The sequence below is a fragment of the Rhinolophus ferrumequinum genome, chromosome 20 (genome assembly GCF_004115265.2).
Source record: "Rhinolophus ferrumequinum isolate MPI-CBG mRhiFer1 chromosome 20, mRhiFer1_v1.p, whole genome shotgun sequence".
Taxonomy (NCBI): Eukaryota; Metazoa; Chordata; class Mammalia; order Chiroptera; family Rhinolophidae; genus Rhinolophus; species Rhinolophus ferrumequinum.
In genome coordinates this window covers 34,052,902-34,067,302 of record NC_046303.1, presented here as the reverse complement: position 1 = coordinate 34,067,302, position 14,401 = coordinate 34,052,902, and the positions used below count along the sequence as shown (strand labels likewise).

Genomic DNA, 14,401 nt, shown 5'->3' with positions numbered 1-14,401 from the left:
TGATACCTGACTATTAATTGGAAACCACTACAGTTGATTCATATTTTAAGCTTAAAACATGGTAATATTTTTCTAATATACTAGGTATCTATAAATTTACAAATTCTTATGACGTTATTGTGAGCCTATTATTGATGTATATGGTCATTACTTTTTATAAAAATTTTAATAGTGTTTATAATCTAGGGCTAAGTAGTCAATCTGAGCTCAGTTTTTTTTTTCAGTATAGTTGTTTCAATAAAAACAGATAAGGAGTCAGCAGCCCAGAAAACTGAGGCAGAGAGATAGTGCTTTTCTGCAGTTTCATGCAGCTGGTAACAATGATCACTGTTTTTTGAGAGCTTTGGCTTTGAATCTGTACAATACTTAACTGTCATCTAAAAATTGTATAATAATGTAATCAGTATGTGCCATTGACAACAGTTTAAGGAAGCTGTGTTTATGGGTAACGCCTCTGTGTTCTGAGGTTTTGAAAATAAAGTGAATATGCGTATAGTCTTGTAGATGTTTCACAAATGGGTAAAAACATAGGCTTTTTAGTTAAAACATGGGTTATAAATGTAATTTCATTTTGTTTTGCCACTATGATTTTTATTCATTGATGCCACTGTATTTATTACATATAATTAGTTCCTTACAGTGTGTAGTAGGAGTCACAGTTAATAAGTAAACGTTAAATATAAAAGAAATAGTTTATCATGTAGCACAGTTACATAAAATTCTTTAGCAAATACAAAAAGAACCTATGTGTCATTAATTTTGTATCTCTCTTTATATGATAGAATGTAGATCTTGTGATGTAAAGTGGTTTATTTCCAAAAGAAGCATTGTTTTGTTGTTCAATAAAACTAGAGTGCATCTTTTATGGAAAGTTGTACACAATCTAGTTGTCTACTGACTTATCTCTCCTACTAATGATAGCGTGTACTAGAAATATTAAGTGACTGCTATTCAACAGCATGTCTTTATTTTTATTTAAAATCCTTTTTTTAAGCTTTAATGGGGAATGGCACTGGTATTCCCAGTACTTCAACTTGTCTTCCTTCATGTGTATACTTTCCCTCCTTGTTTAGCTCGAACATGCAAAAGTTACACAGACAGAGTTGATGCGTGAGTCATTTAGACAGAAACAAGAAGCGACCGAGTCCCTTAAGTGCCAAGAGGAACTGCGAGAGCGCCTTCATGAGGAGTCCAGGGCCAGAGAGCAGCTGGCTGTGGAGCTCAGTAAGGCTGAGGGTGAGCAACTGGCCATTGGCAATGGAGGGTGGAGAAATTTCAAGTCTAAATATAGAGATTTTGATGCAAGCCAGGTTTGGAAACCACCAGTCTACTCTAATTTTGAGTGACCATTGAAAAGTAGTTGTAATTTGTTTTCAAATTACTCCAGATGATTTTTACAACTATTTTTGATTATGAAAACTACTTAATAAGAGTTACAGAAAGTATAAAAAAAATTTGGAAAATACAGAAATGGATGATGGTGAGCTGTCACCATACTCCCACCTTCCCAAGACAACTCTTGTAATTTAAAGATAAAGAAACTGAAGCTAAGAGATGTTAATAAATTGTTCAAGGTTAACATTAAATGGTGATGCCAGGGTTGAAGCCTCCAAAGCCCCACGCTGTTTATATTCTGCCATGCTGTTGTGGGTGTTAGCCTTCTAGAATCACTTAAAATATCAACTTTTTCTACTCTATTTAAAATGTGATTCAGTTCCCAAGAATCTGATTAAGCTGTCCAGGAATCTATCTATTTATATCTATTTAATAAAGTGAGTTATACCCTGGGTAACATTATCTGATATATTAGCATAGCAAAGCAACAGAAAGTTCAGAGGAATTTCATATTTAGGCACAATGGTTAACAAGAAAATGGCTGGATTGAGCATAACCTTGTTGACTGCTGTTAGCAGGAACAAATTCATCTAAGACTTTTAATAGGTTGGAATGATTTAAAGTTTTGCTAGCAGTATATTCCTTTTATTGTTTATATAAAACCTAATGGTAAAATTTGAAATAAATAATAATCCCATTCCCTGTTAATTTTTTAGGTGTCATTGATGGCTATGCAGATGAAAAAACTCTTTTTGAAAGGCAAATTCAGGAAAAAGCTGATATAATAGATCGACTTGAGCAGGAGTTGTTATGTACAAGCAATAGATTACAAGAACTGGAAGCAGAGCAACAGCAGATCCAAGAAGAAAGAGAATTATTGTGCAGACAGAAGGAGGCTATGAAAGCAGAGGCAGGCCCAGTTGAACAGCGTATGTATTTTTAGACTTTGTATGACATATTCTTTAAAAGTTCAAGGTGGCTTCCCCCCCTTTCAGTGTCATTATTTGTGTATTTTATATAGGGATTAAAAACTTATAAGAAAATCTCCCTTTTTGATAAATGTTTTACTAGCCAACCATGTGGAATCAGGATTTTTTTTTTCTTTTTTCTCTAGCAGCTTTAACAGAAAAAGCGAATTCTTCACTTCTCCTCAAACCTCTGCCTCAAGAGAAAGTTGCACATAGTAAGACAGGATATTTCTTAAATTGTGTAATATTTAGTTCTTTTAACAGCAGAAAGGCAGCAAAAATGTGTACTTGGATTAAATAACTAAGAGCACTGATCTGACACTAGTAGTGAGCAGGCGGGGGTGGATTTCGGCCTGCAAGAGAAAGATGAAAAGGCCAGTGGCTGTTAGAAGCGGGCTGACATCTAGTTTAATCTAATGAGTTTAAAGAATGTACAAATTTACAAATAACCTTTAATACTTTCTTAAATGAGAAAGTAGATAATATCTTGAAGTAAATTTAGTAGTAAAAACATAAATGTTAGTCTTTGTAACAATGGAACTTGAAATTCTTATCGTATCCTCTCACTTTTAGATAACATGTAGTTGGAATTGTGTGTAGTTTTACTAGTGGAATTTTATCAATTTAGAAATACAACATACATTTTTGTAATATGGTGAAGTTTCTGGTTGCTCAAATTTGTTTAATACAGGTTTATAGAGTTGAAATTTTTAATGTGGAAAGTATGTGTGTCACACATGTAAAATATTCAGGAAACACTGGAACGTCTCTAAATGTTACCAAAGATAATAATCAATGATTTCAACGTTTGCTTCTAATTCTTTTGTGTGTGTGTGTCTGTGTGTTGTCCTATTTCAGAAAATAGAAGACATAAATTATATTTTTGTTCTTGTGTATATTTTTGTTTTTGTTTTTTCTATTCATATAGGACTAGTAGATGCTGCAGTCGATGCAGCACCTGGATCAGGTGTGTTTATACAATTGCATGGCCAATCTTTGGGTGGTAAATTTACAACTCCAAAAATTGGATGACCCTTGGATTTTCAACCAACTAACATATCTCTAATTTTGCTGTTGTGTTTCATACTTACAGTTTTTCTCTTTAACAAAACTTTTCTTACAATTAAAGTACATATTTATATTTGAAATTAACCATTAAGATTCATAGTCATCATCATTTTATTATATCTATTTTTCCACAGAGTTTAAGACCATTTTGTTGTTTTTTTTAAGAAAACATTGGTTTATTAAAAGTTTTTTTCTTTAATAAATATATTAAACTCTTGCAGCCAACCTATGACTTTTTCAAAATGCTGTTTTTAAATCAAGATGTATATAAGATGATGGTGTCAATAGAATCAGTGAAATTTAGTATAGAGATTTTGGGTGATTTATATTAACATCGAAATCAGTATTGTTTTAAAACCAAAGCTAATTTTTATAGATTCCTAGTCCTGAGTACAGTGTTGGCAAACCAGTTAGTATAGACTCTAGGATTATGTTTCTTCCATTTTCTTCATTAGAGGATTGTTGTACTTTGCTATATATACTTTATTATTGTATGATTAGTATTAATAATAGCTAACACTTATATAGTGTTTATTATACCCCAGGCACTATACATATATTAACTCATTTGATCCCACAGTAACTCTTAGAGATCAGTGCTATTACTATTCCCAGTTTACATATAAAGAAATTGAGGGACATTATAAGTGTCACATGGAGATAAGTAGCAGAAGTAGGATTCGAACTCACAATTTCTGCTCTGAAGCTTTATACCACATACCTCTTCTCCTGTCAGTTTTCCCTTGGTACACATACATGCGAGACTAACTCAGGAATATGGATCTAATGAGTAAGACTAACAGGAAATTCTGATTGCAGTTGTATTTCTTTTTCTGTAACTCTTAACTTGCCTTGGTTAAAGATTTGCAGTATTTGATCTTCATGTGTATTTGTATGCATATAAAAGTGACTTTATGGGTATACAATGAATTGATTTTTGCCTGAGGTGGGTCATTTCTATGCTACAATTTAAATAGACTTTGTCCTTTTCCTCATTGTAAAAGTGGACCTTTTTTTTTGGTCATTTGATGTGGTATTTTCACAAATATTGTTTTTAGTAGCAGGACATATTCTTTTTGTTAATTCTGTATAATTTTATTGATGCTACTTGCTTATATAAGGAATATGTTGTTTTTATAGGAATATCTTCCTTTTTTAACGTGTGTTTGAAATAAAACTCTGATCTTTTATTTCATGAAGGTAAAATATAGTTAGTTATGGGTGATTTCATTGTCATAATAACATCAGTGTGATTTAACTTAGTATATTTTTGCATTTATAAACAGAATTACTACAGGAGACAGAAAAACTAATGAAGGAAAAACTAGAAGTACAATGTCAAGCTGACAAAGTACGTGATGACCTTCAAAAACAAGTGAAAGCTCTAGAAATAGATGTTGAAGAACAAGTCAGCAAGTTTATAGAGCTGGAACAAGAAAAAACTGCTGAGCTAATGGATTTAAGACAGCAAAACCAAGCACTGGAAAAGCAGTTAGAAAAAATGAGAAAGTTTTTAGATGTAAGTATTCTCAACTTAAATACTGATTTTTCTCAGTGGAATGCTACCTGCTGCTATTCTAGGTTGTGAATTTTAAATTTTGAAGAGACTCATGAATTCTAATATTTTCATCGTCATGTATCGTCTACCAATTAATTGAAAAGTACTATTCCAATTAAAAATTCTAATAATTGTTGTGCAGCAATCAGAATTAAAAGCAGTACTGGTAGTTTATGAGGAAGCCATACTAGTTAGCCTTTCCAAGTTAAGAAGTTAGAAAGTTTGTCCTAGTCTTTTGTTTAAGCAACGGCCAAAGCCGGTGAGGATCCCAAGAGGTAATTGACCACCATTGTCAACGGCCAAAGCCGGTGAGGATCCCAAGAGGTAATTGACCACCATTGTTTCACCCACAAAAAGTACACATGTAGGTAACAGTGTGCCCTTGGAAACAAAGGACTGGAACAGTTGTCATGTTGTATTACTCTCTTGCCAAAAGATGTTGTATCTCTATTTTCACATGGATTTTTTTTCTTTGGGGTTTTATTTAAGCCTGATGTTCTCTTCACAGATCAGAGAATCAGATTCTTTCACATTTTATAATTTTAGATGTAAAACCTAGATTAAGATGAAAGAAATTTATTTGCTAAACAATTTGTTCTATTTATTTTGTTTAATAACTAAATTAACAATGGAATTCCTCCATTGTTCCAGAAAAGTAAATTTAGTTTAAGGGAAATATTTTTATTTCATTTTGTATTTTATATTACTGGAATAAAAAGAAATGATATGCTTCAAATGATACTTAAATGCTTAAATTTTTATGAAAGAGCACAAGTAGGCTCTGTCCCATATAAAAAATTTTTTTGAAATGTTATCTTTTTAAACCGTTTGGGGTATTTTGTGGACATCAGTTGTTTGTCTTCAAACAAAACAGGTATAAATAAAGGGAAATAATAGCTTCAATAAGTATTGTTTCTTCAGTTACTATTATTATTATTAAACTTCAGGAGCAAGCCATTGATAGAGAACACGAGAGAGATGTATTCCAACAGGAAATACAGAAATTAGAACAGCAACTTAAGGTCATACCTCGATTTCAGCCTATCAATGAACATCAAACTAGAGAGGTAAGAACTTTACTAATAATGTCTACCTTATAATAATTTGTGTATTGTCTGCAAACTAAGATGCATATTACGAAAAACTTACAAAGAATTATTTCTATTGTATGTAAATCTTCAGAATCAAAATTAAATATTGTTTCAACATGAGAAGGTTCTTAACCTAAAAATTGTATCGCAATTTGGAATCATTCTCAGCTGCATTTATGTTCTAGTATTGTCCAGTTAAACGAGCTTTCCTACTCATTTTTCTATTCACAACAAAAATGATCAAGAGTTTCCTGTATTCAGTCTTTGCTTTCCCATCTCTTATTTTCTTCTCAATATACTCCAGTGAAATTTCTCGCCTCTCTGTCTCAGTGGAGTTTTCTTATCCTCTACTCTGTTGAAACTGTTGTGTGAAGGTTCCCCTCGTGGATATGTCCAGTGATTACCTCTGTCTTTATTGTACTTGACCATTCCGAGGCATTCATTACAGCCTTCTTCCTGAAATACTTCCTTTTCTTGGCTTCTGTGTCACACCTACTTCATTGGTCTTTCTCTAGTCTTTGTTTTTTTGACCTAAAATAAATGATGGAGTACACTTGTCTTAGTCTTGGGTGCCCTTTTCTTCCCTATTTATATTGTCTACCCAGGCAGTTATATAGGAGTGACTCCACATTTGTATCTCCAGCCCTAACATCTCAGTTGAGCTCCAGACTTGAATATTCAGGTGCTCACTCTATGTCTACTTAATAAATGTCTCAAAATTAACATGTTCAGAAGAGAGTTCTTGATTCCTGATTAGCCCCAACCAAGAAAGACAAGAAGAAAACATGTTCCTTCTTTATTTCGGTAGATTTTACACCATTGCCACCTTCCACGTTGCTAAGACCTAGATTTCATCCTTGATCCTACTCTTTTTTTCAGCCCCTACTTCTAACCTATTGGTGAGTCAGGTTTCACTACATTTTCCTATTCTTTCCACTTTCTTTTATCTCCCTAAATCCTAGCTGTTGTCATTTTTTGCCTAGATGATTTTGATAGCCTCCTTACCACTCTCCTTGCTTCTACTTTTTCACCCCAACTGTCCATTTTCTCCTCATATGGAAACTTAGCCAGAACTCCATATTTACCAAATGTATGCTACATGAATGTACAAATTGCTAAAGATGGCTTGTTATAGTTATAAAGAGATTGTGCTTGGGGTTAGACCATCCCATTTTGAATCATGGCTTTGCCATTTACTAGGTGTGTGACAGAATCTAAGTCACTTTCTAAAACTTGTTTACTCATTTCCAAAATGGAGACTGTAACGAACCCACCTTATAGGAGCACTGGCCTGGTACATAGTGAACATTTAAATTTAACTATTGCTATTTCTGAAAATAATTTTTACTTTTAAAAATTTTTACCGTATATAATTTCATGCAGTTTACTGGATTTTTTCCTCTTAAAAGCATTCCAAAGAAGTATAGAATGCCTATAAACTTGTTACAGTAAAATGTTATCTACATTCCCATGGACTAGAAGTAATTCAGTATAGAACAGCCTTATCTGCTAGAGTGGTAGAAAATTATTGATCCCCACAGAGTTTGTATTGTAGTTAGGTCATTATTTCTAACAAATGTTTCACCTTTTGAAAAACAACCGTGTGTTTGTTGAAACTCAAAAGAATGTATAAGTTCTAGAACTTATCACCATTTCCTATTATTTGCTTTCTTACATTTGAAAAGTGTGACCAACTTTATTCATGAAACTTCAAGAAACAAACAAGGATGTGTATATTTGATTGTCTCCAGTAACATTGTGATCCATTTGTTCTCTCCTTACCATGTCAGATCTGGTGCCCCAGCTTCTGATTTTCTCAAGATAAAAAAAAACAAAAAAAAACCCTAAGTGTAATAGTATATTGTGCCACTTCGCTGTGCCTGTTTTGTTGTCTTTTCCTTTAACCTTACTCCAAATCTTAGTCTACCCATTGTTGTTAAAGTTTCTCCTCGGTGGCTTCATTACCGTCATCCTCGAACATAGATAATTATAGATAAGCTTACATTTCTTTTAATGTTTTGAAGAATAAGTATCATTTTTAGATAATTCCTCAAAATATCTCACTGAAGTAGAGTAAAATTCCTTTTTTATTTTTCCTTCCTATCACATTTATTTAATAAGCTTTCTCTCTTCACTTGATCAGAACTAATTTCATAAGTTATCTATTCAATTTCCCTGTATCCTTCCATCACAGAGCCATTTACTTGAATGAACCTGCATATCAGAATCACTTTCAAGGTACACAGATCACTCTCAGCACCCCGCATTCTCTATTCTGGGCTGGTGGAATGGGTCGGCTGAAAAAGCTTTTTTGCAAGTGATTGTATTAAAGCTCCCCCACCCCCTACCATCCCTGCGGTATTTAGAACCATTGTGTTATGTATTGATGGTAACCATTTGTGGAAAGAAAAATAGAATCCATGAAAGATTTTTTTTTAAGGTAATCTTATCTCACGTAAGAGTATGAGTTGGTACTATGTAAACTTATTGTCTTTATTACATTATAGTGTGGTTATGCCATTAGAGGTTGTAATTCAACATTATTTAAAAGTTATTTTTTTCCCTCCCAGCTAGAGAAACTCTTAGTCTTCAAATAAAGAACTTTTTTAAAGGGCTAGTGAAAGCAATATCATTTTTCTTTTCTTACTTGTCTAGTGCTGCTTAGTTTTATCCACTCACAAAATGTCACCATACCCTGTTTCCCTGAAAATAAGACCTAGCCAGACAATTACCTCTAATGTGTCTTTTGGAGCAAAAATTAATATAAGACCTGGTGTTATTATATTGTATTATATTATATTATATATTGTATTATATTGAAGACCTTATAGTAAAATAAGACCGCATCTTATATTAATTTTTGCTCCAAAAGACGCGGTAAAACTGATTGTCTGGCTAGGTCTTATTTTCGGGCAAACACGGTAGTTGGAGACAATAGTTGCTATCCTTATGAAAAATAAAATTAGCATAGCATCTAAAAATACTTTTGCAATGAAGATAGATGTGTTATTAGCTTCCTGAAATTTTTTTAATTTACAGTTTTTGTTTATTATATTTCCAGGTTGAACAGTTAACAAATCATCTGAAAGAAAAAACAGACAAGTGCAGTGAGCTTTTACTGTCCAAAGAGCAGCTCCAGAGGGATATACAAGAACGGAATGAAGAAATTGAGAAACTGGAGTTCAGAGTAAGGGAACTGGAGCAAGCCTTACTCATTAGTACAGACACTTTTCAAAAGGTGTGACATTTTCTTTGGGTTGATTTTTACAGTGTTTTAATGCAGATTACTCTTACTTAAACAAGCATCAGTTCTTTTAAATAAAAAATTGAACTATTGACTTTTTGTTGATGTTATTATATAATGTATATGTCTTCATTGACATCATAACCATTTCTGTTTATTCTTATCTCCAAATATTGCTTACATACCTTAGTCCTGAAAAAGGCAGATTAGTTAAACCAGAAGAATTAATTACCCTTTTAACCATCAACAAGGTTGTGATTCTAAAATAATAGCCAAATGAAAAAGCTGTGGGCACCAGTTGAGGCTGATGCTTTACCCCAGACTAAGGAATGAAACCTGTTCCCGATATACTGCAAAAAGGGAAATGAATAAAAGAAGAGCAGGATAAGGAAGCTTGGGAGAGGGGCAGATAAGGGGATAGCCTTCATTTATCCGGGGAGGGGATAGCCTTCATTTATCCGGGGAATGAATTTTAAGAGTGTCAAACATTGCTGTATAAAATACACTTCAAGATTGAGTATCTGTAACTTTTTTATTATTCACTAATGTAGATTATCTACTTCTAATTAGAGAAACAGAGTTGCTACTTCTCCAATTAAAAAGGATAATCAAGATTTAATGTCTGAAATTTTGAGAAAATTTTTATGTATTTAAAGGTAGAGGACCGAAAACAGTTTGGAGCTCCAGAAGCTAAAGCAGAATTATCTCTAGAAGTACAATTGCAGGCTGAGCGAGATGCTATAGACAGAAAGGAAAAAGAGGTAAGGAGTTTATTTTTAATGATAAAATGTGGTTTGAATTATTATGAATAAGTCACCTTGAAAATATCATTTGAGCAGAGTGGAGTTCATGGCCTAAAACCAAAGTTTAGACTGTTTCTTAGCTCATTGCCCAAGTTGACCTTGAAGACAGGAAACATTTGAACAGATAGCTGGTATGTGAAGAAGAGTGTTCCAGGTAGAGGGGACAATGAGTGTAAAAACCTTGATACAGCAAGAAGTTTTGACGGCAAAAAGGAGACCAATTTGGTAGATATGAAGTGAGAGAAGAGGAGAATAGAGAGAGAGAGAGATACTCACTAGTGTTAGGGCTAAAGGCGGTGTCTCTCTATTCATTTGACTTTTCCATGGGCTTTGAATTATTGCTACTTTGCTGTGGGGTTTTTATTTAAGTTGTATTGCCCTGGGAGATTATAGTGCTGTTTTAAAATATACTGAACAATATACAGTGTTCTTAATATAAAAGATTAATAATAACGTAATTATATAAAGTTCTCCTGTGTTTTCTCCTCCACCTTCCAAAAAAAATTCCACTTTTAAAACAGTAGTACTGGGGGTGGCCAGTTAGCTCAGTTAGTTAGAGCATGGTGCTCATAACACCAAGGTTGTCAGTTCAATTCCTGCACTGGTCACTGTGAGCTGTGCCCTCCTTAGAAAAGTAAAAAAAGTAAAACAGTAGTACTTTCCAATTTCTTTTTTTTTTTAACTTTTCAATTTCTAATGAAATTATAACTTATTAAAATCTTTGTCTACTATTAGTTTTTCTAAAACATTCTGTACTCTATTGTTTAGCTATATCATATAATTTAAAATGTTTAAAAATTTCTTAATTTCATTTTTATCTGTATCCATATAGTTTTCTCAGGACATTTAATATATTTTAACAAACATTCATTGAACTTAAACAGCACATAAATCTTAATAAATGCTTTGAAAAATACAAGAATGATTGAGACATCAGCTAAAACTACCACTTAGAGAACTTGTACCTTAGAGGAGGAAAAAAACTATAAAAATGACTAATAGAAATGATCCTTTCCATGAAAAGGATTATTTTCTCACTAATACATAATTCTGCTAATGTTTAGCTGAAATATTCCTGTTTATTTCGTTTTTTGGTTTTTCCAGGAGAGGCAGTGAACACTTTTGTTTATATGTAACCACTATGCAAGTATGTTTGTAAAAGAATTAACATTTAAAGATGTACCTTACACTACATAGTCAAAGTAATTTCCTGCTCCCTAAAAAGATGGATTTTCAAAACTGGATCCAAAGCAATGATAATTCATTACAGATAGTTGATAAAGTTTACTAATTTTTTATTTTTATTATCCTTTGAACTTTATAACATTACTAACACCTTAATTTCTTGAAGTAAGTGCCCAATTACTATCTACCTTTTACTCAGTAACCTAATTGTTTAGAACTGCAAGAGATCTTAAAGAGCCAGATGAGACAGAGCCAGACATGTTGAATGAGTAAAGGGTTAAACTGACAGTTGGCCCTGGTCTACTATTTTTTAATAACAGTGACAAGTACTGTGTTAGAACCCACTCACCTATAAGTGCAGACTGAAAGACGGGAACATAGAATTAAAACACATTTCTTTTAATGAAAATTGCTTAAGCATTCTCTCCTGCACTAGGCAAATGTTTTCAGGTATCTGATGGAGTATAAATATAGGATGTCTATATGTCATTATATTTGAGATGCCTTCCACTACTCTCATAGCCTAAATTTGTGTAAAGCTTTTTTTAAGTTTATTACAATGTTTAGAAATGGAGAATGAATAGAAAGAGAAGAAAACTTTAAAAGAGGAGTTTCAAGATGATAAGAGAAGGGAAATAATAGAAATACAAGGAAGAATTTCTTTAAGAAAGTGATGTCTTCAATAGGTTTTATTTCTCTATAGAGCTAATGAGATCTAGCTTAGTGATGAAATAATAGTAGTTAACTTTGTTTAGATCTGTGCTGGGAAATATTAAGTATTTTAAATGCCTTATGTTATTAATCTTTACGCTATCCCTGAGAATTAGGCTCTATTGTCATCTTCATTTTACAGATAGGACTAAACCTAGTCTTAAGGGAGATTAAAAAGTAGCTTGCTCATGGTCAAACAGTAAGTGATTTACCAAGAATTCCTCCAATTTATTTCACTGATTCTGGAGCTCTGTGCTGCTGTACTTCCAAAGCCTGGGGGCATGTTTTGCCTTGCTGGTACAAGTATTAAAAACTGTCATTCAACATTTATTGAGCTCTTACCACGTGTAGACCATCACTGTCCAACCAGCACTGGACGGACTTCAAGGAATCTAACTGAGGAGACATATAAACATTTGAAAGAGATAAAAAACACTTAAGAAGAAAACAAAAATAGGTGCAAATTAATGTAATCCAAACAGTCTGGGTATCATTTGGTAACTAAATTAAACAAGACTAAAACAAATAGCTACCATTCTGTTTTTAAACCTTAATATTCTTCTGGTTTGGGGTTGTTATAGACTCAGTAATAAGACAGCCTGACACTGAAACTGGAGTCTGACTGAATAAAAGGAAAGAATGCCCTACATTGTCATTTTTGGGAATTGAAGGCTTGCTGTGATGCCTCAGGTTCAGCTATTTATAACAAGAATGTTAGTACTTTAAACCAGTGCTTCTCTAACTTTAATGTGCTTATGAATCCCCTCGGGATCTTGTTAAAATGAAGATTCTGATTCAGTAGATCTGACGTGGGGCCTCAGAATCTGTGCATCTAACATCAGGTGATGCCAATTCTGCCCCAGGGAGCACACTAAATAGCAAGGTTTTAGATCACAGAGCTAAGTATTTGACTTTAAACTATTGTATCATAAAGAAAATAAATACCATGTGAGGTAAGGCAGCAATTTTGAACTTATCATATCTCTGTATATGTTGAAATAGTACCTTGTCATCAAAAGTAGTTGTAGAAGATGGGGATAGATATAAATACAATTATATACAATAACTTTGAAGAAGATATAATCATCACAATTTTCAGCAGACTAACCTGATAATCATATATACACAACTAAGTATATTTAAGATGTGTTTACTGAGTTTAATATCAGTGTTACAGAAAATAATTTACATATAAGTCTTAGACATTAGTTATTAGAAGCAGAATAAATGATAGTTAAGAATATCAGGCTCCAGAGGTAAACTGCCCAGGTTCAAAAGCTGGCTTCCTCATACTCATCTTCTGACCCAGGACTGCTCTCTCAGCGACTCCCTTCCTCACCTCTGAAATGAGAATAACCCTAGTAAAGATCTCATAAGTTTGTTACAGGGTTTGTTACATATAAAGCACTTACTAATAAATTGTCTATGACTGATGGTTATTACTATAGTATCAATACTCTTTCTGTTAAGGAAGTATTAGGCTAAATAATTTTGAAGGTCTTTGCCTCATCAGTGCCAAGATTTGATTATGATTCCGTGACTGTGTGTAATGCCCCCTTTCAAGTTCTAAGGCAGTAAATGTTTTCTAGGCTGCTCTCTGAGCTAGCTGCCGCTAAGTGCTGCTCCCGAATCTTAGGTTGTTTTTAATGCAACAATTTGATCATCAGATAAATAACACATTTGCAAATCCATTAATTAAATATTTGTAAGTAGCTATAAAGCAATGAGTTAAATGACTGTTCCTGTCCTCAATCAAACCCAATTTTTAAAATATAACAATAACTAGCTTTTAATTTTCATCATTAGTTTTCGTCTGTATAGCCATCAAAGATCAATTGCTGTATCATTTGTGGTAATCCTCAGAAATTAGCTAAATTTCTGTTGTCCTACATATGGGAGCTCTCTAATCTCCTAAGATGGTATTAATAACTAAGGTATTCTTTAAGTTTCTGTGTTTCAGACCTCCAACTCTTCTTCCTTCTGCTTAAGCAAGGCACATGGCAGTCAAATCTTTTGTTGGGTATTAATACGGACTAAATTGAGCTAGTCTCATTGGTGGCAAAAGTAACTGATTTAATTCTACAGCTTTCTTGAGCCTTTTGATAGAAACTAAAATCAAATATGGAAATAAAAAATTTTAAATGTAGACTTTTCCCTTTCCTCTCATGACTCCTCTGCTGTATCAGAGGGTATTGTAGATAGGAGCTAGCTCCTGTATCCTTCCTCCGAAGGTCTCCTCTCTGCTTGTGGCAGTATAGTTTAACGGTGTTCATTATGACAAGGTCTGGAAATGACACATGTCTTTGAGAAACCCCTTTCTTTTATTGTTACGGTTCACATATTTTAAGCATACACTTTATAGAACTAATATAGCACTCTTCATTCTCTCTTGACAACATTTGTATAAAAGTTTGTTTCTTTTCTTTCATTTTGATAAT

General features: G+C 33.2%; 1 protein-coding gene across 8 annotated transcripts in view; it reads left to right on the top strand.

Moving 5' to 3' along the window:
• The window catches only part of AKAP9 (A-kinase anchoring protein 9), a 117,121-nt gene that overhangs the window by 73,556 nt on the left and 29,164 nt on the right, over positions 1–14,401 (top strand). For 6 of the 8 annotated variants that reach the window (XM_033088684.1, XM_033088688.1, XM_033088687.1 and 3 more), the window contains 7 exons: positions 1,074–1,236; positions 2,052–2,264; positions 3,232–3,270; positions 4,658–4,890; positions 5,877–5,996; positions 9,082–9,258; positions 9,921–10,025. In XM_033088684.1, coding sequence (XP_032944575.1) covers positions 1,074–1,236; positions 2,052–2,264; positions 3,232–3,270; positions 4,658–4,890; positions 5,877–5,996; positions 9,082–9,258; positions 9,921–10,025 — 1,050 coding nt within the window. The remainder of the gene's footprint in view (positions 1–1,073; positions 1,237–2,051; positions 2,265–3,231; positions 3,271–4,657; positions 4,891–5,876; positions 5,997–9,081; positions 9,259–9,920; positions 10,026–14,401) is intronic. The other 2 variants (XM_033088686.1, XM_033088683.1) reach the window with 1 other exon arrangement.